At 42.6% G+C, this 27,581-nt stretch overlaps 1 protein-coding gene across 1 annotated transcript in view; it reads right to left on the bottom strand.

Moving 5' to 3' along the window:
* LOC132016336 (pseudouridylate synthase 7 homolog) overlaps positions 1-21,752 on the bottom strand; it is a 36,868-nt gene extending 15,116 nt beyond the window's left edge. Inside the window, exons 1-3 of the mRNA XM_059397574.1 lie at positions 21,589-21,752; positions 21,243-21,539; positions 21,098-21,152 (exon numbers count right to left, since the gene is read on the bottom strand). Coding sequence (XP_059253557.1) covers positions 21,098-21,152; positions 21,243-21,539; positions 21,589-21,752 — 516 coding nt within the window. The remainder of the gene's footprint in view (positions 1-21,097; positions 21,153-21,242; positions 21,540-21,588) is intronic.
* Between the last annotated feature and the right edge of the window lie 5,829 nt (positions 21,753-27,581).

The following is a 27,581-nucleotide window of genomic DNA, read 5'->3' as shown; positions in this document are numbered from 1 at the left end:
GCATCGGGCTCTCTGCTCAGCAGGGAGCCTGCTTCCTCCTCTCTCTCTGCCTTCCTCTCTGCCTACTTGTCATTTCTCTCTGTCAAATAAATAAATAAAATCTTAAAAAAAAAAAAATTAGACTGCCTTCGTCTCAGGTCATGATCCCAAGGTCCTGGGGTAGAGCCCTACATCAGGCTTCCTTGCTTGGCAGGGAGTCTGCTTCTCCCTCTGCCTCTGCCTACTGCTCTGCCTACTTGTGCTCTCTATCTCTCTATCAAATAAATAAATAAAATCTTTTTTAAAAAATGACTATTGGGGGGGTGCCTGGGTGGCTCAGTGGGTTAAAGCCTCTGCCTTCGGCTCAGGTCATGATCTCAGGGTCCTGGGATCGAGCCCCACATCGGGCTCTCTGCTTGGCGGGGAGTCTGCTTCCCCCACTCTCTCTGCCTGCCTCTCTGCCTACTTGTGATCTCTCTCTCTCTGTCCAATAAATAAATAAAATCTTCAAAAAAAAAATGACTATTGGGATCAGCCATTCCTTTTATCACATGCATTTGTCTCCTCCTCCCTTGCCCTTCTTCTAGTTTCAAATTATACACCTAGACAAAGACCACCTACTATGAACAATTAATATCTCCTTCATGATTTCTAGAAGTAACTTCTAGAAGTAATTTCATTGCTCTAATTCACTATAAGGACTTGTGCTTAGACAATGTACCTCCTATAAAAACTTACAGGTGTTGGCATAGAAAGGTAAAGATTTAAGCTGGCCAACAGACTCATGGAAAGATGCTTAACATCACTCACCATCAGGGAAACACAAAACAGAATCACTATTGGGTATCACCTCACACCAGTCAAAATGGCTAAAATCAAAAAGACAAAGGGGCACCTGGCTGACTCAGTAGGTAAAGTATTCAACTCTTTCTCAGGATCCCAGGATCCCAAGAGCCCCACATTGGAGGTGAAGTTTACGTTTTGTTTTTTTTTTTAAAGTAAGCAAAACAAGTGTTGAGGCACCCAGTTGTATCAATTTGAAGAGCATGTGACTCCCAGGGGGTGTGGGTGGCTCAGTTGGTTAAGCATCTGCCTTGGGCTCAGGTCATGATCCCAGGGTTCTGGGATGGAAGTCCCACATCAAGCTCCGTGCTCAGTGGGGAGTCTGCCTCTCCCTCTCGTGTCCCCCACTCATGTGCACTCATCCCCCTCTCTCAAGTAAATAAGATCTTGAAGGAAAAAAAAAAAAAGAGCATGATCGCAGGGTCATCAGTTCAAGCCCCATGTTGGATGTAGATTACTTTAAATAAATAAATAAATAAGAACTTTAAAAGAAAAAAAGAATTAAGTATTGGTGGTGATGTGGAGAAAAAGGAACCCTCTTGCACTGTTGGTGGGAATGTAAACTGGTGTAGACACTATAGAAAGAGTATGGAGGTTCCTCAAAAAATTAAAAATAGAAATACCATTATGATCTAGTAATTTCACTAGTGGGTAAAAAAAAAACCAAGAAAACAAAAACACTAATTTGAAGAGATAATATATGTACCCTACATTCACTGCAGCATTACTTATGATAGCCAAGATATGGAAGCAACCCAAGTGTCTATCAATGGATAAGGAGATAAAAGAGATATGGTGTAAGTGCGCAGGTGCAAACATAATGGAATATTACTCAACCATTAAAAAAGAATGTGATCTTGCCATTTGCAATAACATGGATGGACCTAGGGGGTTTGATGCAAAGTGAAATAAGACAGAGAAAAACAAATACCACGTGACTTCACTTACACGTAGAATCTTAAAAAAAAAAAAAAAAAAGTACAAACTAAGAAACAAAAAACAGAAAAAGACCTATAAATATAGAGAAAAAAACAATGGTTGCCAGGGGTAAGGAAGAATGGGGGAACAGGAAAAATGGGTGCAGTGAGAAGGGACGTACAAGATTCTGTCATGGAATAAGTCAGTCTGGCGATGAAAGGTACAGCAAGGGAATATAAGCAATGGTACTGTGACAGAGTTGTTGCATCACTGAACTGTACATCTGAAATTCACATAACATGGTATGTCAACTATAGTTCAATCTTTTTTAAAATTAACTGTATGTCTGCATCTTGATTACACAGTTCTTTTTTTTTTTCTTAAGATTTTATTTATTTGACAGAGAGACAATGAGAGAGCATGAGAGAGGAGGTCAGAGGGAGAAGCAGACTCCCTGTGGAGCAGGGAGCCGGATGTGGGACTTGATCCCAGGACTCTGGGATCATGACCTGACCTGAAGGCAGTTGCCTAACCAACTGAGCCACCCAGGCGCCCACTATAGTTCAATCTTAAAAAGTTTAAGCTGGTCAAAATAAAGGAACGTGCATGTTTAGGTAAGAAATTTTCACAATTCCACAGCTCACCTTTTGTCCTATTTTAAAAATCCCCAAAATACAACTGAGATATCATTAAACTAATAGCTGCCACTTACTGAGCGTTTACTATGTGCAGAGAGTGTGTGTGTATGTGTGTATGTATGTATGTATCTCACTTAATACTCACATTTACATTTATAAGTAAGTACTCTTAGCTCTACTTTAGGATGAAGAAATTGAGCTTTAGAAAAGTTAAATAAATTACCTAACACCACTGACAAAAGTGATCCCTTTAAACGCAAACCCTGGTCTGTCTGCGAGCTCTGATAGCAATTCCAGCATCAGCAAAGAATATCCAAAGGTAACTCAGACTCCAGGGAAGTGAAGCCATCACATCTTCTCTGGGAAGTTGGGGAAGTGAGACAGCATTTTCCTATACAAAGTAACAGACAAAGCCCAGGAGCCTCTAAGAAGTAAACTTATCTTTGAGTGTCCCTTAACTCGATGACAAAGATGCTGCTAGTAGCAGGCAGGAGTTGAGCTGAGGTTCCACTTAGCTGCAACCTCCCCCAGAGCTTACTTGTCTTTTAACTGTAAGTTTGTATCCTTCAACCCGTCTGCCCTTTCCCCCTCACTCCCCAAGCCCCTGGCAAACACTATGCAGCCCCTGGTATACTATGCAACTCCTCATCTTGGGGTTGTGGGCTCAAGCCCCACACTGGGTCTCTACCTGCTGCAGCTAGGAGTTTATCTTTTTTCAGATTCCGCATGTAAGTGAGATCCCAGGCCCACTCTTACTAGCTGCTATACAAAGGATATTGAAAGCCTCAGCCCTGTAGCTACTAAAAAAAAAACAAAACACAAGTTTTTAAAGCTAAGACAGAAAATAAAGTTACTTTAAAAAAAAAAAAAACTATCTTACTGTACACGAAAATTTTCTACCTGAAGTAACTTCCATCCCACTCCCACCACATCTGCACATGACAAAACAGTCCAGACCCATGTGGCACGCCAACAGTCATCTCCACCCAGGGAAAGAGAATAACACTTTTTTTTTTTTTTTTTTTTTCTCAGAGAGTAAAGGGAAGAAATAAAAAATAAGGTTCTTGTGGTGCATTGCTGGCTTGGTCGGTATACTATCCAACTCCTCATCTTGGGGTTGTGGGCTCAAGCCCCACACTGGGTGTAGAGGTAACTTTAAAAAATAATAAAATCAGGGGTGCCTGGGTGGCTCAGTGGGTTAAAGCCTCTGCCTTCGGCTCAGGTCATGATCCCGGGGTCCTGGGATGGAGCCCCACATCGGGCTCTCTGCTCAGCGGGGAGCCTGCTTCCTCCTCTCTCTCTGCTTGCCTCTGTCCCTAAATTGTCAAATAAATAAATAAAATGTTTTTATAAATAAACAAATAAGAAATAAATAAATAAAATCTTTAAAAAAAAAAGTTTCTTGCAATAATCTCTCTTTGCGGGGGTTAGAAACTTCACATTCGGTATCAGACCCAGAATTGCTTATCTTTCTGCAGAACAACTGATGGTTTCAAAGACCACTGAAGCAGAGTCCAGGGTGGCAGGCCCACACTCTCACCGGCTCAGGCACCGAACAGGTTGTCAGGTTGCCTGACTTGAATCAGGTCAGATCGCTCGATGGAGGAGAAAGGAAGAAGAAACGATGTCCTAAGAAATGTGAAGCTGTGTCCATGAAGCCACCATGGGGAGCCCCATAGGGGCTGAGGGGAAGGCCGGGCAGTCACAACCCCTCACCTGCCAACTCCCCCAGAACTTTCCCCATTTTACATGGAAGAGTTCTCCATCAAATTTTATTTACTTTTTTAAAAATATTTATTTATTTATTATGTTTGACAGAGCAAGAGAGAACAAGCAGGGGGAGCAGCATAGGGAGAGGGAGAAGCAGGCTCCCTGCTGAGCAGGGAGCCCTCTACGGGACTCAATAGCAGAACTCCAGGATCGTGACTTGAACCAAAGGCAGACACTTAACCGATGAGCCACCCAGCCCTCCATCAATTTTTATTTAAAAAGCCTTTTGTGGGGCACCTGGGTGGCTCAGTGGGTTAAAGCCTCTGTCTTCGGCTCAGGTCATGATCTCAGGGTCCTGGGATCAAGCCCCACATCGGGCTCTCTGCTCAGCAGGGAGCCTGCTTTCCTTCCTCTTTCTGCCTGCCTCTCTGCCTACTTGTGATCTCTCTGTCAAATAAATAAATAAAATCTTTAAAAAATTTAAAAAATAAATAAATAAATAAAAAGCCTTTTGCCACTGCAAAGTAAGGGTGAACAACACTTGTCCCAGCACCAACGCTGCATTCTCAGACATACAACCCTCACGCGGTGTGCTTCATCTGCAACGCGGTGTGCTTCATCTGCAAAAGAGTCAACTCTGCAGTGCTGCAAGTAACATTCAATTACAACTTATTTGGGGATAAAACACATCATACCTCCTCCTCAAAAAAAAATCTCTCAGCAAGAGATTCTAGAAATAAAAACAAGCAGGAGGACAAGACTCCCCATGCAAGCCGGCAGCACCTGTGCTGAGCCAGTACCCAGGCACCGAGCCCCAGTAGCCGGGGGAGCTGGAGAGCCAGAGAGCCAGGGAGCTGGGGAGGCCTTCCAAGAGTGTTGTCCATCTTCTCGCCTCTGCGTCTCAGTCTTCTGCCTCAGGTCAGGAGGTAGCCTGGGCTGAAGTCTTTCTTCACTCCTTCCCACACCCTACCTAGTTAACCTGCACATCCAGAGGCACAGCTACAAATTTTCAGTCCCAAGGGGCGTGGCACCCACACTCTACTCCTGATTACACTGTGCAACAGTCATGGGCTACAAAGTATCAAAGCTTAAAACATTCAACAACCTCACCGGGATGTCCCCTCTTATGCCTATCTTTTTAGGCCCCACATTTTAAGACCCTGACTTTAGAATTATCATGTTTAAAAATATTTACATTATTTGTCGAAGAGATAGCTGAAATAAATGTACCCTGAAATTGATAAATCAATCATTAATTTGATTATTATTAGCAAAGCTACAAAATATTCAATGTAGAATGGAATTCAAATATCAGGGGCAAAACATTACATAATACATTTTGCAGGATTTATCTAGTAAGGCTCAGAACTAAGCATAAAGTATCACATATGCCCAAATACATAAAACATGGTCTTTTCCCAAAAATTATCTCTCAAAAAAGAGATAGTTTCCTTATACTCCAGTCCTTACAAAGCATTTATTATGACAGATTGCTCTTTCAACTATCCTATCTTTAACGTAATAAGGGAAAAATATCTTCAAGCCAAAAGGAAATGAACAATCAGGATTATGGTAATGCTAGTCTTGATGGCAGGGGACAGAAGATTACTCCCAGAGGAGCTTGGCTCAGAGGAGCTGGTCAGACAGAATGGGGGAGGAGGGATAAGCCACTCTTCACTGACTGAGAACCTTCTGGGGGAACTGGATGAAATCACTGTAATCAATACTAATTTGGAAGGCTTAGAGACATCAACCCCATAAAATCAATTTAAAAGAAGGCAAGTAAATTCAACACATTTTTGGAATTATTCTTTAAGATATTACTTCATTAATGCTATACACAAGCCTGTTTTTAAAAAGTGTTTAGGGGCATCTGGCTCAGTGGGTTAAGCCTCTGCCTTCGGCTCAGGTCATGATCCCAGGGTCCTGGGATCAAGCCCCACAATGGGCTCTCTGCTCGACGAGGGGCCTGCTTCCTCCTCCCTTTCTCTCTCTCTCTCTCTCTGCTTGACTCTCTGCCTACTTGTGATCTTGTTCTGTCAAATAAATAAAATTATTTAATAAAAAATTTTTTATTTTAAAAAGCAAGTAAACCGGGGCGCCTGGGTGGCTCAGTGGGTTAAGCCGCTGCCTTCGGCTCAGGTCATGATCTCAGGGTCCTGGGATCGAGTCCCGCATCGGGCTCTCTGCTCAGCAGGGAGCCTGCTTCCCTCTCTCTCTCTCTCTCTCTCTCTCTCTCTCTGGCTGCCTCTCCATCTACTTGTGATTTCTCTCTGTCAAATTAATAAATAAAATCTTTAAAAAAAATAAAAATAAAAATAAAAATAAAAAGCAAGTAAACCATTAAGTTGTAATAACAAATGTAATTCCACAAAACAAATGAGGAAAAACGAAACAAAACTCAAATGTCTCATTGTTTTGCAGTTAGCTGCTGCCTGGATCAAATATCCAGTGTCAGTGTCCTGTAGGATTCAAAAATGATGCATCTCAGGTTAGACTAAAATAAACATCATGGGCTCTCTTCGTACTATCTTCACAGTTTTCCCGTAAATTTAAACTTGTTCTAAAAAATGAAGTTTTTAAAGAGATAGGACTTGTAACCACACATCCCCAGAGGCTGGGGACAGGAGAAGCAGAGGAAGGTAGCCAAATGTACTAACTTCCAGTCATAAGACAAATAAGCACAGGGGATGTAGTGTGATGTCGTATGATGCAGCACCATGACTATAATCAACAATGCCGTTCAGTACACATGAAAGTTGTTCAGAAAGTAGATCCCAGGGACTCCTAGATGGCTCAGTCATTAAGTGTCTGCCTTCAGCTCAGGTCATGATCCCTGGGTCCTGGGATGGAGCCCCACATCAGGCTCCCTGCTCAGCAGAGAGTCTGCTTCTCCCTCCCCGACTCCCCCTGCTTGTGCTCTCTCTCTCTCTCTCTCTGTCAAATAAATAAATAAAATATTTAAAAAGAAAAAAAAAGTAGATCCAAGGAGTTCTCATCCCAAGGAGAAATTTGTCTTTCTTTTCTTTTTATTGTTTGTATCTTTATGAGAAGATGGATTATTAGCTGAACCTGTGGTGGCAATCATTTCACAACAAACATAAACTGGACCATCGTCCTGTATGCCTTAAACTTACACAATTACTTCTCAATAAAACTAGGGGAAAAATTACATTTTAAAAAATATATACCATGTGCTCTGGAAAACCATTAACTGCTTCAAAAAGCATTCTTTTTTAACATGTTTAAAAAACTTTTTTTTTTTTTTGTAAATCAGTAAAACAAGGAAGACAATAATGAATCTCCAAAACCAATTACTCAGACATAGCAATTTCAAGATTCTTATAACTTTAACAGCTTTACTGTGGTATGAAATTGTATGTATTTTAAGTCATATATCATGATGATATGACATAAGTATTTTTATGAAATAATTACCAAAATCGGGTTAATTAACACATCCATCACCTTACACAGTTACCATTTTTGTATGTGTAGTATATCAAAAAGCATTTCTAATACAGTCATGGCTGTCACAAATATGAAATGTCTCAATAAAACTGCTTCACGAGGTGGCTCAGTTGTTGGGTGTCTGCCTTCAGCTCAGGTTATGATCCCAGGGTTCTGGAATCAAGCCCTGCATGGAGCTAGCTCCCTGCTCGGCAGGAAGCCTGCTTCTCCCTCTTCCACTCCCCCTGCTTGTGTCCCCTCTCTTCCTGTGTCTCTGTCAAATAAATTAAAAAAAAAAAAAAAAAAAAAAACTGCTTCAAAAACTTAAGAGGAAAAGAGACATTCCTTTTTTTAAAGATTTTTTTTTATTTATTTGATAGAGACACAGAAAAGAAATATTCCTAAAGTAATGTATAAATTCACTTATGAATTTAAATGTATGTGTAATTAACTTTAGGAATTAAATATCATAAATAAACATTTGACTATTCCATCTATATATCAGATTTACATATTCAAGTTGTAAAGAATCTTAATCTTCTCACTGGGGAATTAGGAGACTTACAATCAAGGGTGTCTTATATTCATAGACATAAGGTATCTTACAAAACAAATTCAACCTGAAGTGTTCCCATGGAGACATACCAGACAATACCCCCATCAAAACAAAGAAATAAAAAATACTCTTGTTAATACCTGTCCACACAAGTTACTCTAACACCTCTGAAGTCTTAAAGGTAGACTGTGCTACCTTTAACCTTGGCTGATAATGCTCCTGAAATCAAGGCAGGCCACAAGCTCAAAAATCTGGCAACAAGTCAGGTAAAGACTTTTGTTTTTGTTTTTGTTTTCTGGGTTTTTGTTTGTGGTTTTTCTTTTTTTTTGAAAACAGAACCCAAGATTTGTTGTCAAAAATCTGGGGGTCCTATTAAACCTTTTTTTTTTAACTGCATTTTTTTTTAAAGATTTCATCTATTTATTTCACAGAGAGAGACATAGCGAGAGAGAACACAAGCAGGGGAATGGGGGAGGGAGTAGCAGACTCCCCACTGAGCAGGGAGCAGAATGTGGTGCTCAATCCCAGGACCCAGGGATCATGACTTGCACCAAATGCAGACACTTGACAATTGAGCCACCCAGGTGCCCCTGGTACATAATATTTTTAAAGTCAGCTTTTTAGAGGTGTCAGCAGAGCATGTGACTGACTCCTGATCTTGGGTTTTGAGTTCAAGTGCCACACTGAGCACAAAACTTACTTAAAAAAGAAAATCAAAAATAAATAAATAAAGTCGCTTTTTAAAATGTATTTCTAATTCAAGACTTGTCAGGTTTCCCTAAATTAATCTACAAATTCAATTACCTCAAACCAAAGAGCAAAAGCAAACTGGGGGAGGGACTTAGAAATGCGATCTTAATAAATAAATATGCAAGAATTGCCCCCCAAATTCTGAAAACAAGAGTAACAAGCTGTGTATGGGAGATGGAAGAGAGCGTCCATCTTCCAAACCCCTGTAAAGTGTATCTGAAACTACAGCAATTAAAACAACACGGAACTACAGGAGAGAAGTGAATACACGCTACATGGAAATGCAACACAGCTGGGATAGCTGGATATGTCACTGAGGAAAAACACAACAGCTTTAACGCCAGAAGCCTATTAACAGCCAACCTTTCCCGCACTTACCACAGGTCCACAACCGTGAGGGCCGGATGTTACACCACTCTAGTTTTGGGGGGCCAGACATTACTCCATTCCAGTTTTTTTTAATTTTCCAAAGATAATACAGTACCTATATAATGTATTATGTAACATTCCAGCAAGGTCTAGGAACATGTTTTTTAAAACATGCAACCTATAGCCTTCTTCATCTCAGGGAAAGTTACCATACTCATATCCTAAGCAAACCTGTCTCTGATACTCCCCCTTCCTGTCAACTCTGGGTTTCTGCTCCAAAATCCCACATGCCAGTATTTTCAACCTCTCCTTACCATCTTACCATCTGCTTACATGGTAAGCAGGGTGGAGGTGGGGGAAGAGGGCGTGGAAGAGATGACCCACTTCTCAAGAACCATTTCCTCAACCTTTTCTCCTTCACACAAAGTGTATTTGGGGAGTAATTTTTTTTTTTAAGAAGTATTTATTTATTTGAAGGAGGGAGGCAGAAGGAGAGGGAGAGAAAGTCTTAAGCAGATGCCTTGCTAATAAGCATGCAGCCTGAGGCAGGGCTCAATCTCACAACCCTGAGATCATGACCTGAGCCAAAACCAAGAATCCCCCACTTAAGTGACTATACCACCAGATGTTCCAAGGAGTACTCTTCTAAAAGGGGAAAAGAAAAAAAAAAAGGACTCCAACGTCCTGTCATCCCATTCACTGATCTAAAAGCACTGGTGTCCAATGACCCCCTAATTGCCAAAATCAAAGGCCAAGATTAGGGCTCATCTCTTGGACTTTTTTGCAAACTGTGACTCTGGTCTCTGTGAATCACCTTTCTCCTGGTTCGCCTCTCTGGCTCTTCCTTTACCAATCCCACCCGTGGCTTTCTTCTGTTCACACTCACACCTTCAACCAGCAGCCTCCAACAGCTATTCCTAACAACTCCCAATACACATCTCCCAACCACAGCTCTTCCCAGTGCTCCAGCTGCAAACACTGACTAGCATCTCTAACTGGGTTCACACAGACACCTCTAACAGCCTAACCAGAGCCATCATTAGCTTTTCCCAAACTGGCTCTGGATTTTCTGTCTTGAGGAATGACAACAGCATCCATAAATTTTGCTAATTCAGAAACTTGGGATTCATCCTAGAAACTTGGGATTCATCCTCCCACCCAACTCCCACATTAAACTGGGCACTAAATTTAATTAATTCTACTGCTTCCTTAATACCCATCAGTCTCCTGAAGCCTCCTCTAATAGCCTCCTAATAAATCTCTGGCTTCTTTAAGGCCTTCTCCACACAGTGGCTAGAGTAATCTTTCTAAAAATCTCAACCTGTGCCTCTGAACAGCTCCCCAGTCCCTTGTCAACTTCCTCAGACAGATGAGCTCCACTCATCGGTCACCACACTTTGCACCCTACCTAGCCTTTCCTACCTGCTTAACAGTCTGGAAATACAAGCATGCCATTTACACCAGCTGCAACACTCCTTCTGCCTGGAAGACCCTCACCCTGCCTCCTCTTCTTACTTGGCAAACTAGTACTGGCTCTCCAAGAATCTAACATAACTATGAATCTACTAAAAACTCATGAATTGTACACTTTAAGCAAATGAATTTGATGGTATGTAAATTGTATCTCAATAAAAGTGTCATAATCTTCTCTAAGAAAAAAAGACTTGAAACCCAGTATCTTTTTTTAAAGGGAAAAAGACAAAACAAGCCCTTTACAAAACAGGAAATTCAAATGACCAATAAACATATTCAAGAGATATTCAACACCATCACTCAGAAAAATACAAAACAGAACCAAAAGGAGGTATCAATATATATCTAGAAGAGCAAAAATTAAAAAGAATAATTCTATCGAAATTAAGGAGTCAATCCCATTTACAATTGCACCCAAAACCATAAGATACCTAGGAATAAACCTAACCAAAGAGACAAAGAATCTATACTCAGAAAACTATCAAGTATTCATGAAAAAAATTGAGAAAGACACAAAGAAATGGAAAAATATTCCATGCTCATGGATTGGAAGAACAAACCTTGTGAAAGTGTCCATGCTACCCAAAGAAATCTACACATTTAATGCAATCCCTATCAAAATCCCATATATTTTTTTTCAAAGAAATGGAACAAATAATCCTAAAATTTGTATGGAAACCAGAAAAGACCTCGAATAGCCAGAAGAATATTGAAAAAGAAAGCCAAGGTTGGTGGCATCAAAATTCCAGACTTCAAGCTCTATTACAAAGCTGTCATCATCAAGATAGTATGGTACTGGCACAAAAACAGACTCATAGATCAATGGAACAGAATAGAAAGCCCAGAAATAGACCCTCAACTCTATGGTCAACTAATCTTCAACAAAGCAGGAAAGAATGGAATAAAGACAGTCTCTTCAACAAATGGGTGTTGGGAAAATTGGACGGCCACATGCAGAAAAATGAAACTGGACCATTTCCTTACACCACACATGAAAATAGACTCAAAATGGATGAAGGACCTCAATGTGAGAAAGGAATCCATCAAAATCCTTGAGGAGAACACAGGCAGCAACCTCTTTGACCTCAGCCACTACAACTTCTCCCAAGGAACATCGCCAAAGGCAAGGGAAGCAAGGGCAAAAATGAACTACTGGGACAAGATCAAAAGCTTTTGCACAGCAAAGGAAACAGTTAACAAAACCAAAAGACAACTAACAGAATGGGTGAAGATATTTGCAAACGACATATAAGGGCTAGTATCCAAAATCTATAAAGAACTTATTAAACTCAACACCCAAAGAACAAATAATCCAATCAAGAAATGGGCAGAGGACATGAACAGACATTTCTGTAAAGACGATATCCAGATGGCCAACAGACACATGAAAAAGTGCTCCACACCACTTGGCATCAGGGAAATACAAATCAAAACCACAATGAGATACCACCTCACACAAGTCAGAATGGCTAAAATTAACAAGTCAGGAAATGACAGAAGCTGGCGAGGATGCAGAGAAAGGGGAACCCTCCTACACTGTTGGTGGGAATGCAAACTGGTGCAACCACTCTGGAAAACAGCATGGAGGTTCCTCAAAATGTTGAAAATAGAACTGCCCTATGCAGCAACTGCACTATCCAGCAATTGCACTACTGGGTTTTTACCCTAAAGATACAAATGTGTGCACCCGAATGTTTATAGCAGCAATGTCCACAAGAGCCAAACTATGGAAAGAACCTAGATGTCCATCAACAGATGAATGGATAAAGAAGATGTGGTATATATATATACACTATGGAATACTATGCAGCCATCAAAAGAAATGAACTCTTGCCATTTGCGATGACGTGATGGAATTAGAGGGTATTATGCTTAGTGAAATAAGTCAATCAGAGAAAGACAACTATCATATGATCTCCCTGATATGAGGAAGTGGAGATGCAACGTGGGGGGTTTGGGAGGTAGGAAAAGAATAAATGAAACAAGATGGGATCAGGAGGGAGACAAACCATAAGAGACTCTTAATCTCATAAAACAAATTGAGGGTTGCTGGGGAGAGGGGCATAGGGAAAGGGTGGTGGGGTTATGGACACTGGGGAGGGTATGTGCTATGGTGAATGCTGTGAAGTGTATAAACCTGATGATTCACAGACCTGTACCCCTGGGGCTAATAATACAATAAATATAAGTAAATAAGTAAAAAGAATGACTCTATCAAATGTGGCAAAGATAAAAAGCAACTGAAACTGTCATACATTGATGGTGTGAGAGTAAGAAGTCCAATCAAAACTATCTCATAATAAAGATGGGAGAAAAATATCTTTGCCCTTACTACTAACACTAAGCATATACCTATTCTGTAATCTAGCAATTCTACTGCAAGGGCTTATATCCAAGAGAAATGAATGCAAACATCCATAAAAAGGCATGTACAAGAATGTTTATAGCTGCCTGGCTCAGGCAGTTGACCGTCCAATTCTTGGTTTATCTCAGGGTCGTGTGATGGAGCCCCTACCACCACCTCCCTCATAAGGCTCCACTCTCAGCAGTCTGCTTGAAGGTTTTCCCTTTTTCCCTCTCCCTTGCCCCTCCCCCAGCTCACTCTCTCTCTCCCAAATAAATCAATCTTTAAAAAATATTACCATCGAGGCGCCTGGGTGGCTCAGTGGGTTAAAGCCTCTGCCTTCGGCTCAAGGTCATGATCCCAGCATCCTGGGATCAAGCCCCACATCGGGCTCTTTGCTCTGCAGGGAGCCTGCTTCCTCCTCTCTCTCTGCCTGTCTTTCTGCCTACTTGTGATCTCTGTCAAATAAATAAATAAAATCTTAAAAATATATATATATTACCATCAGTTACAAATGATATGGTAGTGAGCACTTCTTTAAAAAGAAAGTTTAGGGTGCCTGGGTGGCTCAGTGGGTTAAGCCGCTGCCTTCAGCTCAGGTCATGATCTCAGGGTCCTGGGATCGAGTCCCGCATCGGGCTCTCTGCTCAGCAAGGAGCCTGCTTCCCTTCCTCTCTCTCTGCCTGCCTCTCCGTCTACTTGTGATTTCTCTCTGTCAAATAAATAAATAAAATCTTTAAAAAAAATAAAAAATAAAAAATAAATAAAAAGAAAGTTTATTCACAATGCTTTATTTCTTATGCAGAATTATTCAGAATGCTTTATGCATAATGACCAGAAACTGAAGAAAAAAATACTCATCAACAGAATAGACAAATAAACTGTGATATAGTCATTTGATGGAATAGTACAGAGCAGTCAACAGTGAACTACTGGTACCTGCAACAACATGGACAAACCTCACAGAGGCCAGACACAAGAGTGTTCTTTTTTTTTTTTTTTTTTAAAGATTTTATTTATTTATTTATTTATTTGTCAGAGAGCGAGAGAGCGAGCGAGAGAGGAGCAAGAGTGAGCACAGGCAGACAGAGTGGCAGGTAGAGGCAGAGGGAGAAGCAGGCTCCCTATCAAGCAAGGAGCCCGATGTGGGACTCAATCCCAGGAGGCCGGGATCATGACCTGGGCTGAAGGCAGCTACTTAACCAACTGAGCCACCCAGGCATCCCAAGAGTGTTCTTGATATGAAGGTTCAACAACAGGCCGGTAATCAATAATGCAGATGTGAGCACAGTGGTCATCTCTGGGTGGCAGGGTACAGACTGGGGAGAGGCCTGAGGAACCAGCCTTGTGAGGCAGGTACCCGAAGGCTGTGTATCTTGATCTGGGTGGTGGTTACAAGTGTACGAATACATGAAAAATCATCAAACTCAGGGCACTTTACTCAAAAATAGTACACTTTACTATACACATACATATATACTCTATAACTCAATTTCTTAAAAAAAAAAACTAGCAAAAAATGCACAAGTAGACTAAGATTACCAGTACTGTGTCATATACCTGGAAGTTATTAAGAGAGTAGAGCTTAACTGTTATCACCACACACACACAAAATGGTAATTATATAAGAAAATGGAGGTGTTAACGAACCTTACTGTGGCAGTCATTTCACATGCATGAAATTATCATGTTGCACACCTCAAATTTACATGTTATACAGCAACTAAATCTCAATAAAGATGGAGAAAAAATGTGCACAAGTAAAAGGATAATACACCAAAGTAACTCGTGGACCTACAACTGATATTTCTTTAAATTGTTCTGTACTGTCTGAATTTTCCACCAAGACCATATTACTTACTTCCAATCACTTAAAAAAAAAAAAAAAGCTATTTCATTAGAATAACAATAGTGCTAAAATTAAACAAGATCTCTTCTAAAGCCTTCACTTACCACCATTAAAGCACCACTGCACCTAAATTACAGTGCTTATCACAGTGTCCCACCACGGTCTACTGACCATGAAACACATATATCTCTCCTACTCTCCAGTTAGAACTGGGCTTTATTTATCTTAATCTTACTAGCATACAACACACTGCCTAGCACTAGGAATTTGCTTCATATGTGTTTGTTGTATTGAAATGTCTTGTAGTAAGCAAAAATATTTGCAGAGTAAACAATGTGTAACCACCCAAGAAGTCAAAAATAAGTGATTACCTTCTATGGGAGGTATTCCAAGGTCATGGGTTTGTGAGCTTGAATTTATACTACAGGAGAATCAGGTTGAGGTTTACCCAATAAAAATATCAACTTGCATGACAGCATTCCTAAATTGTCTCACCTGTGATTTACTGACCCAATGCCACCAATCCCATGCCAATCATTCCTATAGCAGTCAGAACCTACACTACAGAACACAGCCAAGCAATAACCTACAGGATCCACCCACCAACAGAAAGTTAAAAGCCCAAAGGATCCAGCAAAGAATCCCATCACCAACAGCATACACACGGATCACAGATATCCTACAGAGGAAAACAGAGAGAGAGAGAGAGAGAGAAAGATACACATCAAGAGACCAAGTTACTAACTCCCTAGGAAAGCCAAAGTATAAACTTAAGTCCTCCAGCAAACATTCTCTTGGGTATTTATCTTACAGAAATGAAAACATGTTCACATAAAGGTTCAGCAGCTTTATCCCTAAGAATCAAGACCTGGGGGCACCTAGATGGCTCAGTGGGTTAAAGCCTCTGCCTTCTGCTCAGGTCATGATTCCAGGGTCCTGGGATTGAGCCCCACATCTGGCTCCCTGCTCAGCAGGGAGCCTGCTTCCCTCTCTCTCTCTCTGCCTGCCTCTCTGCCTACTTGTGATCTCTGTCTGTCAAATAAATAAATAAAATCTAAAAAAAAAAAAAAAAAAAAAAAATCAAGAACTAGAAGCCATCTAAATGTCCCTCAGCAGGTCAATGGATACATAAACTGTGGTACATCCACACCATGAAATACTATTAGGCAATAAAAAGGAATGAGCTACTGAAACACCCAGCAACACCGAGGAGTCTCAAAGGCACTGAGCTGAGTGAGAAAAGAAAGTCTCCAACAGTTACATAGTGTGTAACTCCGCTTATGTAACAGTCTCAAAGTGGTGAGATCAGTGCTGGAGAACAGAGTGGTGCTCGGCTGTCCAAGGGTGAGGGCTGAGGGCAGGGTCAGACTCTAAAAGGGTAACAAGAGGAACTTTCTCTGTGGTGGTGAAGCAGTTTGGCATCCTAACCCTGGTGATGAACACATTCATCTAAACAAGTGATCCATCTGAAAGAACAACACACAAAGTACGAATAAAAACGAGTGAAACTTTATTTCAGTTAATAGCATCATGGTGGCAATGTCAATTCCCTGGTTTGGGGAATGTTCTATAGTTATGTGAGATATCACCACTGGGGGAAAGCTGGATAAAGGGTACACATGGAATTCAGCATCATTTTTGCAACCTCTTAAGAGTCCCTGATTTCAAAATGAAATATTCAAATTTTTAAAAATAAAAAAATAAAAAAGGAGTTGGGGGCACCTGGGGCACACAGTGGGTTGGGGGCCCAACTCCCGGTTTTGGATCAGGTTGTGATCTCAGAGTCAAATCAAGCCCCACAGGGGGCTTCATGCTCAGCACGGGTTTTGCCTGAGATTCTCTCCCTCTCTCCCTGCTCATAACTGCTCTCTCTCTCTAAAATAAATAAATATTTTTAAAAATAATTGGACTATAATTTATAGTCAAAAAGTGGAAAGAACTTGAATGTCCATCGATGGATGAATGGATAAATAAAACACGGCATATCAATACAATGTAACATTATTTGGCACTACAGAAGTATGAAGTACTGGGCGCCTGGGTGGCTCAGGTCATGAACCCAGCATCCTGGGATCAAGCTCCCTGGAGCTTGGGCTCCCTGCTCAGCAAAAAGCCTACTTCTCCCTCTCCAGGTCCCCCATGCTTGTGTTCCCTCTCTCGCTACCTTTCTCTGTCATCAATAAATAGAATCTTTAAGAAAAAAATAAAGGATGAAGAACTAATACATGTTTCAACATGGATGAACCTTGAAAGTGTTATGCTAAGTGAAAGAAATCACACACAAGATGACAGAATTTATATGAAATACCCAGAATAGGTACATTCATAGAGACAGAAAATAAATTGGGAGCAGGGAAAAATGATGCATGGCTGCTAAAAAGTATGGGGTCTATTCCTGGGGGAGGGGAGGATGCAAATGTTGTGGAATTAATCATTGTGATGGTTCCACGACGTTGTGAATATACTAAAAACCAGCAAATTATACACTTGAAAAGATAAATCTTACAGTACATGAATTACATCTTAATGCAAAAGTTACATGTGTTAAAAAAAAATAAAGATGCTTAAAAAATTTTATACATGGGGTGCCTGGGTGGATCAGTTGTTAAGCGTCTGCCTTCAGCTCAGGTCATGACCCCAAGGGTCCTGGGATCCAGCCACACATCTTGCTGCTCTCTGCTCAGCAGGAAGCCTGCTTCTCCCTCTCCCACTCACCCTGCTTGTGTTCCCTCTCTGGCTCCGTCTCTCTCTGTGTCAAATAAATAAATAAAATCTTTAAAAAAAAAACTTTTATACATACATTCATTCACTCGTGCCCCAAAGCAATACTCTCCCAAGCCATACGATTTAGCTAATTCTTAAGATTCATGATTGAATTGACACTGCAGTCCTTCCCCTGCTGCCTGTTACTCACAAAGCAGCTCAATTAATAATTAGCAAACTAAACTCAATGGAACAATCTAACAAGATTAAAATTTTGACTCAGCTAAATAGAGAAATCTTAATGCTATTCCTGACAATTACAAATTCCAGCATACTAAAAAAGTAGCCTCCAGGAACTGGCTCAATTCATAAAAGCTCACTGAATGAAAATGAATGAAGAGCCAGCTTGCGTATACAAGTAGGTAATGACAAAAGCATATCATATTACATCAACCCAGGCCCATGTTGTCACATAATTTAGGTTTGCCAGTCATTATATTTATATGGTTTCAAATTAGACCTATTACTCCTTTTCCTCCTCTGGAGAATTAATCAAAAAACAAAAACACTGGGCATCAGGAGACCTGAATTCTGGTCCAAACACAGCTAATTGTGTGACTATCACCTTCCTCAGGGCTGACTATAAAAATCAGGACTTCTCCTCAGACCAGCCGTCTCTGAAGCCCCTTCTACCACTTCTGACACCACTGCTTGTAACCTGAACCAAGTCACCATGGTTTCCCTCAGACAGAAGGCCAGCTCCCAGCCTCTACTTCTTCTCTACCCCTGACAAGCCACTCTCCACAGACAACCCGTGCTCTTTGAAACAGGAACTGATCCTGTCACTCCCATGGGTAAGCCCCCAGATGCCCCAGAGGGCAGGGCCCTACCCACTCTCGACCTCCCCTGTCACCATCTTCTCCCAAAACACTCCAGTGACCCTGACATTTGGGGTCCTCCAACATTGCTACCCATTCCTCCCCAAGGCCTCTGCCACACTCCCATCTCCTCCTCCTCATTCTAGTTTCTGGTCAAATGTCACCTCCTGAGAGAGCTGAGTGTGGACTCGAGTCCCGGGCTGCCTATATTCAGCTCTACAGCCAAGCATGTTGCTTGCCCATCTGTAAAATGGTGATCAAAAACAGTGTCTACCGTAGTGTTGTCACAGGGTAAGAGGCAGTAAAGCTATCAGCATGGTGCCTGGCACTGGGTTCAAATGTCACCTACACTGTTACTTCAAGCATCCCATCTTAATGTTGTCCCTACCTCATAGCATAGCACCATCTGAATATGCCATCCTGATCTGTCGTCATCTTTGACAAGAAGGGGAAATCTGGATAAAGGGTACACAGGGAACACAATACCCCCAATACCCACAGAATGTAACGTGCATGAGGAACTTTGTCTTGTTCAAAGCTCTATCACCATCTCCAAGGAAAGGCATGCAAATACTTGTTGAACACATGAACAGATAAATCTATCGAGCATTCCTTTAGAATGTCTTAATTCAAAGAATTAAGCAAAAAATGGCATTGCATTTATCAGTTATGTAATTGGGCTGGTCTTCTCTTGTTAATTACCCTGCAGTCCAACCAATTTACTCAGCCATTGCCTGGGGGCTTTTCCCTCAAACCTTATCACATAAATACAGAAGACAATGGAAGAATCTGGAACGTTAATCTCTTAGAGTGAAAACTGGATATTGTGGATATATATTAATTCTTTATAAACATACCACATAAATCCAAACTGCAGCACATCAAAAAAGGCTCTTGGCCATTAGGAAAATAATACCCTGAAATATGAAAATATGAAACACATGTTGACTTAACTAAAAGGGTTTTCATGTATGTCTACATATAACATACAGACATATTATACATACATATGTGCATACACACACACACAGCCATTCCCAAAATTGGGGACATGCTTTTTTCAATTCCTTTTTACATTTCTAAACATAATGCACTATGTGAAAATAAATGCTTCGAATTTAAAGCTGTTTTTTAAAACTCAGTACTGAGGATCTTAAACGTTACAGTTCTCCTTACTCATGGGCTTAATCTCCCAACATTCAAAGCAAATCCCAAATTTAAGGCCCTGACTTGAAAGCCAGCATTAATTTTGTAAAGCATCTCAAAGTACCACATCCATTCTGTTTTAACGTCTTAAGAACCCAATTATCAGATTTTTACCCACCACTTAATAAGTCCTTAATAAGCATTTTTTCTATCACTGTAATAATTTTTTGAGGCATTATTATATGAAGATCCACATTTTGAGACCCTGAAAATACTTTCAAGTTATAGTCCATCTTGAGTGAACAAAAGTCCTGTCAGAAGTAATCCCTCGGTCAGTTTTCATAGAGAGCCTGAAATTCACCAGGCAGAGACCAAGGTGGACAGGAAGGGGAAAGCCTAGGAATGCTGCAGGGTAGTCCCCCAAAGGAAACAGAACCAGAAATGTTCGCGATTCTAAAGAAAATCATGGACTGCCATCCCCTGGAAGATCACAAATACCACCGAATATCTCTTGCTCAAAAGGAAGAGTGAAGCCACAAATCTAGGAGTCAAGACGCTGAACAGGCTGGCTTTTTAAAATTGAGAGAAGGAGCGACGCGGCGGCGCTCTGCGGTCGGAGCAGCTCTCCAGGAAAGGCTTCTCGGGCGCCGGCCGCTCCCTCCCCGGGCCGCGGCCAGGCTGGAGGTGGCCGGCGGCTGGCACGTTTTAAATATCACCACCCTATTCATCAACTGCCCGGCACAACGAGGGCCGGGAAGCCGCGCCGGGGACCGCCCGCGCACACGCCCACCGGTCCCGCGCAGCCCGCGACCCGGGCGCACCCGCCGCGCAGCGAAGTGACGCTCGGCCCGAGCAGAAAGTTTCGAATAAAAACCCGAGCCCCGAAACGCACAGGTCTCGGCGCTGAACTCGCGCCAGGAACACGCCCGAGGCAAAGCACTTGACAATCAGCTCGGGTTTTCAGCTGCAAAGGCCGAGAGGCGGGGGCCGGGGAGGAAGAGAAGGCCACACACACACACACACACTCGCTCACTTTCTGGCACACTCGGCTCTTCCTCCTCTTGGGCCCCCGTGCCCAGGTGCGAGCCACGCAGCAGCCTCACGCCCGCACGCGGCGGGGCCGGGGAGGAGGACGCCAGCGCCCCTCCCGGGAAGGGCCCGCGACCCCTGGGCCAGCACCGCGCGCAGGGAGGGTGCGCACGCCCGGCGCCTCCGCGCCCCGCCGCCCGCCCCCCGCCCCACGGCCGCCGCGGCCGCCGGGGCCCGGGGGTCCGGGGATGCTCTGCGGGCGGCCGCGGGCTCGCGCGCGCCCCTCCCCCGCCCGCCCCTCCCCCCGGGCCGCCCGCCGGGGCCCGCAGGAGGCGAGCGCCGGCGTCCCGGGGGACCAGCCGGCCGGCCCTGGGGATCCGGGCAACTTTCCCCTGCGTGGTCGTGGGCTGCCCTCGACCAGGCGGGGGCACAGGCCCCGGGGCTAGCGCGGCGTGGACTCACTTTTTCGGATGTTTCTCTCTTTTCGGCCTCCGCTTTCGGGCCTGAATGGCCAGCACTAGGGAAAGAGAAGACACACATTAACGGTCGGGCCGGCCGGCCTGCGGGGCCGCGTGGCGGGGAAGAGGGGACGCCGCGGGCCACTCACCTTTCCGGGAGCTCATCCCGACGCGGCGGAAGCGGGGCGGGGGGCTTCGCGGCGGCGGCAGCGGCGACGCGGGAGCCTAGCCGAGCCGAGCCGGGTTGCAGCCTCCACTCGCTCCGCCAGCCGGGAGGAGGCGGGAACGGCGCCTGCGCCGCCGCCGCAGCAGCCGCTGCTCCCGCGGGGGGGCCCAGTGAGACCCGCCCCCGGCGGGCCCCGCCCCCGCCCCGCCCCACCCCCACCCGCCCGCTGGGGTCCGGACCCCCCGCGCCGAGCCCTCCCGCGCGCCCCGCACCCACCCACCTGCCCCACCTGTGCAGAAATGACTCCCCGCCACCACCGCCACTCCCGCCCACGGCGTCCCCCGCCCCTGCCTGCAGCCGGGGCCTCCGCCTCCTGCGCCCCCGCGGACGGCCCAGGCCTCCCGCCCCTCCGGAGCACCCGGCCCGCGCGACCCTCCCTCTCCACAGCCTCTCCCCTACGCACCCCGGCCGACCGCGCCACCCGCCTCTCCATGCGCCCTTCCTTGGCCGGCGCCTCCGCGGGTCTCGCACCACCTCTCTTCGCGCGGCCTCTTCTCCCCCTTTGCTCCTCTACATCCTTGCATCCCCATGAGCGCCGCTTCCTCCTCTCCGGCGGGTGTGGAAAGGGCACTGGACCAAGAGCGGGGAAACCTGGGTCCTTCACTAGCTGTGTGACCTTGGAGAAGTCCTCTCATCTCTCCCCTTCGCCCACCCCACAGGACTGTTGGTTCAATTAAGAGAAAAGACGCAATTGGTATGGAAAGTACGCTGAAGTTTTGGCCCCTGAATTAAAGCCCAGCTCAGTAAACAAGTGCATAACCGTTAACACAACAGTCCCGCCAAGGAGTTATTGTCTACGTCCTACAATGAGGAAACTGAGTCCTAAAGAAGTTGAACAGTTTGCCCAGCGAGAATTCAAACTTAGGCCTAGCTGTCTCCAAATCCTTTCCACCTACCATGCTACCTAATAAAGACGGGAATCAAGCTGGTAGTGGGACAAAATGACAACTGCAGTGTTCCTGTGGTTGTTTAAATAATTATAATGTTTTGGAAAGATAGCCACCCGGACTATTGACTCTCTTTGGTTGAACAACTATTTTCTTAGCTCATCAAAATAACTCGTCTTATTCTGAAGATGCTAAACCCAAAGAACCGAAAGATTTGATGACCCTTTTACTTTCACAACATTTTTTTTTAAGATCTTATTTTAATCACCTCCTTGGAGTGCACTCCTTACTCCCCATCACCTACTTCGGCCACCCCCACCCACTTCCCCTCTGGTAACCATCAGTTTGTTCTCTCTACTTGAGTACTTTCTCAACTTTATATTTTCAAAAACATTAACCCTACAGAAACGTTATGAGAAAAATATAAGCAACACTCATATTAACCTATATTCACCGATTTTTAACATTTCATCACATTGGCTTTCCTTGTGTGTATGTGTGCGTATGGAACGTTCTTTGTTGTTTTTGCTGAATCACTGAAGTTTTTGCATTGTTAGCCTTTACCCTCAACATTTCAATGAATATCTAAGAACAAAGATATTCTACATAATCAGAATTCCATTATCATTCCAAGAAAATTTAATATAATATTATCTGTAATATTATCTGTACAGAGACCATATTCCAATTTTCAAAATGTCCCTTTTTGCTGACTTTTTTCCAATCCAGGATACAGTCAAGAATCATGCATTACATTTAATTGCCTTGTCTTTTCACACTCCTTTAGTCTAGAATAATCCCTAGCTGTTGTTGTTTTCTTTTATAACATTGACTTCATTTGAAGAACCCAGTTCTACTGTTGTGCAGGATACTCCTCACTTTGTACTGGTCTGTTCCCTGTTAGATTCAAGTTAAATAATTTTGTCAGGTACACTGTATGGATGATATTGTGTCCATCTCAGTATGTTGCAACAGAACGGAAATTATGGCATTTTGTTCCATTATTGGTGATGTTACATTTAATCATTTTTCTATGGTAAAGCTAGCTTTGTTTCTTTTCTATTTAAAAAAATAGTCTAGGGGCACCTGGGTGGCTCAGTGGGTTAAGCCACTGCCTTCGGCTCAGGTCATGATCTCAGGGTCCTGGGATCGAGTCCTGCATCGGGCTCTCTGCTCAGCAGGGAGCCTGCTTCCCCCTCTCTCTCTGCCTGCCTCTCTGTCTACTTGTGATCTCTGTCTGTCAAATAAACAAATTTAATAAATAAATAAATATAAAAATAAATAAATAAATAAAGTCTATGTAAAAAATGGGTAAAGGACTTGAATATACCTTTCTCCAAAGATACGCAAATGGCCAAAAAGCACATGAAAAGATGCTCAACATCATTAGAGAAAAGCAAAGCAAAACCACAAAGAGGGGCCCCTGGGTGACTCAGTCAGTTAAGCATCTGTCTTGGGCTCATTTTATGATTTCAGTGTCCAGGGTTGAGTCAAGCATCAGGCTGTCTGCTCAGCAGGGAGTCTGCTTCTCCCTCTTACTCTACCTCTGTGCTCTCTTGCTCTATCTCTCAAATAAATAAATAAAATCTTAAACACACACACAAACACACATACACATGCTGAGATACCCTTTCACACCTACTAAGTTGGCTATATTCCTTTTTTAAAATGGAAAATAAGGGGCACCTGGGTGACTCAGTCGGTTAAGCTTTAGACTCCTGTTTCGGCGCAGGTCATGAATTCATGGGTCCTGAGATCAACCCCCATGTCAAGCCCACATCAAGCTCAGCACTGAGTGGGGAGCCACTTGAGATTCTCTGCCCCTCCCCCGACTCACACTCTCTCTTTCTCTCTCAAATAAATAAATCTTTAAAAATAAATAAATAAATGGAAACTAAGTGTTGGCAGGGATATAGAGATATTGGAATCCTTGTACATTGCTGGTGGAAATGTAAAATGGTGCAATCACTGTGGAAAACAGTCTCACAGTTCCTCAAAAAGCTAAACATAGAATTATCAGCAATTCCACCCCTAGGTATATATACAAAATAACTGCAAGCAAGTACTCAAATCCTTGTACACAAATGTACATAGCAGTACTAATCACAGTAGCCAAAAGGTCAGAAACAACCCAAATATCGATACATCAACACATGAATGGATAAACAAACTGTGGTTTACTCATACAATGGGACATTTTTTAATGGGTTTGCTTTCCCCCCTTTTTTAAAGATTTTATTTATTTATTTGACAGAGAGAGAGATCACAAGTAGTCAGAGAGGAGGGGAAGCAGGACCCCTGCTGAGCAGAGAGCCCGACTCCGGGCTCGATCCCAGGACCCTAAGATCATGCATGACCTGAGCACCCCTACAATGACCCAGGCACCCCTATAATGGAATATTTTTCAGCCCATAAAAAGAATGAAGAAGGAGGGGCACCTGGGTGCTCATCATCTATTGATGATGCTTGCCTGGGTCGATTACTACTATCATGGTTGTACAAGAATGACACTATAATCCTGTCATTCCAACTGTTCTACCTGTATTAATTAGGTGGCATTCTTATATAAAGAAGACCTTTCATTTCTCACCACTCCTTGGTTCTCTGTTTTCGTCTTGTTTTTTGCCTTTGTTTTTGGTATCAATATTGACAGTTATTTCTGTCACATCAATATTTGATCTTGAATTTTTCCATATTTGACCACAAAATCCCTTCCAATTGGTAGTGACCTTTGGACACGTCCCAGTAGATTTTTGAGCACCTCTTCAGGTTCTGGCACAAGAAGTTACAGAAAACCTTGTGCTTTCCTTGACATGGTCTCAAAACCAGCATGTGTCCAGTCTTAGCTCCTTCTGGAAGGTGATTAGAAGCTTGGAAAATAAAGAAATGTGAATTTGAAACCAATTTCTTTTATTATTTTTAACACCTTTATTGAGATTTAATTCACATACCATACAATTCACCCCCTTAAAGCGCAAAATTCAATGGTTTTTTAGTACGTTCACATGGTTGTGCAACCACCACCACAATCTAATTTTAAAATATTTTTCACACCCCTAAAAGAAACTCCATAGTCATTAGTAGTCACTCCCCATTTCCCCCATCCTTCCCTGCAAAGCCCTGGGCAGCCACTAATCTCTTTTCTGTCCCTATAGACTTGCCCATTCTGGACAGATCATGTAAAAGAAATCATACACTATGCGGCCTTTTGTGACTGGCTACTTTCACTTAATGTTGAAGACAATTTCTGCTACTAATTTATCCATAACCTTGAACAAGTTACTTAATTACACCATCTGGAAAATAGTAATAATATCAATACCAATCCTCCTTGATCGATATGATAATCAAATAAAATAAGTAACAATTCATACATAATTAATTATCATTAACATTAGATGGAAGACACAAGACCGAATCTGCCTGCTAGATCTTTTGCACTCATTTGTTCAACAAATAATTATCCAATACCTATTAATGTAGCATTATTCTACATATTGAGTCTATAGCACTGAAAGAAGAACACAGAAATCTCCCTCCCTCGTGGAGCTTACTTTCTGCTGCCAGAAGAGAAAATAAACAAAATAAATATGTGAAGTATTACTATGATTACTAGGTGGCAGTAGCATCTATAAAAAGAAAAAAACAACAACTAAATGAAAAATTAAAAAATACCAACCTTTCAGGAAGATGTTTTCTTTTTTTCGAGATTTTTTTTTTCCTTAAAGATTGTATTAGTTATTTATTTATTTAACAGAGAATGTGAGCGAGAGCACAACCATGGGGAGCAGGAGAAGGAGAAGCAGGGTTCCTACTGAGCAAGGAGCCTGATGTGAGACTCGGTCCTAGGACACGGGATCATGACTTGAGCCAAAGGCAGAAGCATCAATGACTGAGCCACCCAGGTGCCCATGAGGAGGTGTTAAAGAAAGGTCTCACCGAGGGGCACCTGGGTAGCTCAGTCAGTCAAGTGTCTGCCTTTGGCTCAGGACATGATCTCAAGGTCCTGGGATCAAGCCCAGAGTTGGGCTCCCTGCTAAGCAGGGAGTCTGCTTCTCCCTCCCCCTCCCCCACTACTCTTCCCCCTGCTCCTGCTTGTGCTCTCTCAAATAAATAAATAAAATCTTTTTTAAGAAAAAGGTCTCACTGAGAAGATAACAATTAAAGACCTAAGTTGTGTCAATCTTTTTACATGTATAAATTGGGAGAGAACCACATTTGCCACTTACAATATCTGTGAATTGCTTTGAATTTATTGAGTTAAAATACACCAACTTGGGGCGCCTGGGTGGCTCAGTGGATTAAGCCACTGCCTTCGGCTCAGGTCATGATCTCAGGGTCCTGAGTTCGAGTCCTGCATCGGACTCTCTGCTCAGCAGGGAGCCTGCTTCCCTCTCTCTCTCTCTCTCTCTGCCTGCCTAGCTGCCTACTTGTGATCTCTCTCTGTCAAATACAGAAATAAAATCTTTTTTTTTTTTAAAGATTTTATTTATTTATTTGACAGAGAGAAATCACAAGTAGATGGAGAGGCAGGCAGAGAGAGAAAGAGAGGGAAGCAGGCTCCCTGCAGCAGAGAGCCCGATGCGGGACTCGATCCCAGGAGCCTGAGATCATGACCTGAGCCGAAGGCAGTGGCTTAACCCACTGAGCCACCCAGGCGCCCCAGAAATAAAATCTTTAAAAAAAAAAATACACCAACTTAATTATCAATCAATAAATTTGCACATACTATATTAGGTGCTTACAGAAAGAATGATAAAGTATAAACCTAGTCTCTACAAATTTAAAAATTAAAAATTTGGGGGCACATAGCTGTTTCAGTGGGTAGAGCATGTGATTCAATCACAGGGTCAGTTGTGAGTTCAAGCCCCATACCGGGTGTGGAGCCTACCGAAAAAAAAAAATTTTAATTTTAAAAATGGAAATTTAAAAATGGAAAATTTAAATTATGCATTTTAAAAATGCATAATTTCAAATGACATTTTCAATGAAATTAGAAAAAGAAACAAAAAGAGTATAAGTATTTTTTTAAGTTTTTTTTTTGTTAAGCTCTATACCCAACATGGGGCTCGAACTCACAACCCTGAGTATAAATTTAATTATTTTATTCTACCATTATTTATTGCTAATAAATCTAATTCTGAGATTATAATTAAGAAGCGGTAGTATTACAACTGGATATATTTTGTTCTCTGTTAGCAGTCCAAAAGAAATGAAAAGGGCAGTATATGTGCATTTTCCCCCCAATCTGGCACAACAGAATTCAAGGTGAACCTTTCGTGTTAATCCTTACTAAACATAAGAGAAAATTACAGAATGCCATAAACCCAATTGTACACTAACATTTCTAAGTAGAGCTATTAAATCATGCCATA

Source organism: Mustela nigripes, chromosome 4 (genome assembly GCF_022355385.1).
Source record: "Mustela nigripes isolate SB6536 chromosome 4, MUSNIG.SB6536, whole genome shotgun sequence".
NCBI classification, from domain to species: domain Eukaryota; kingdom Metazoa; phylum Chordata; class Mammalia; order Carnivora; family Mustelidae; genus Mustela; species Mustela nigripes.
The sequence above is the reverse complement of the archived record's forward strand: the minus strand, read 5'-3'. Positions and strand labels throughout refer to the sequence as shown.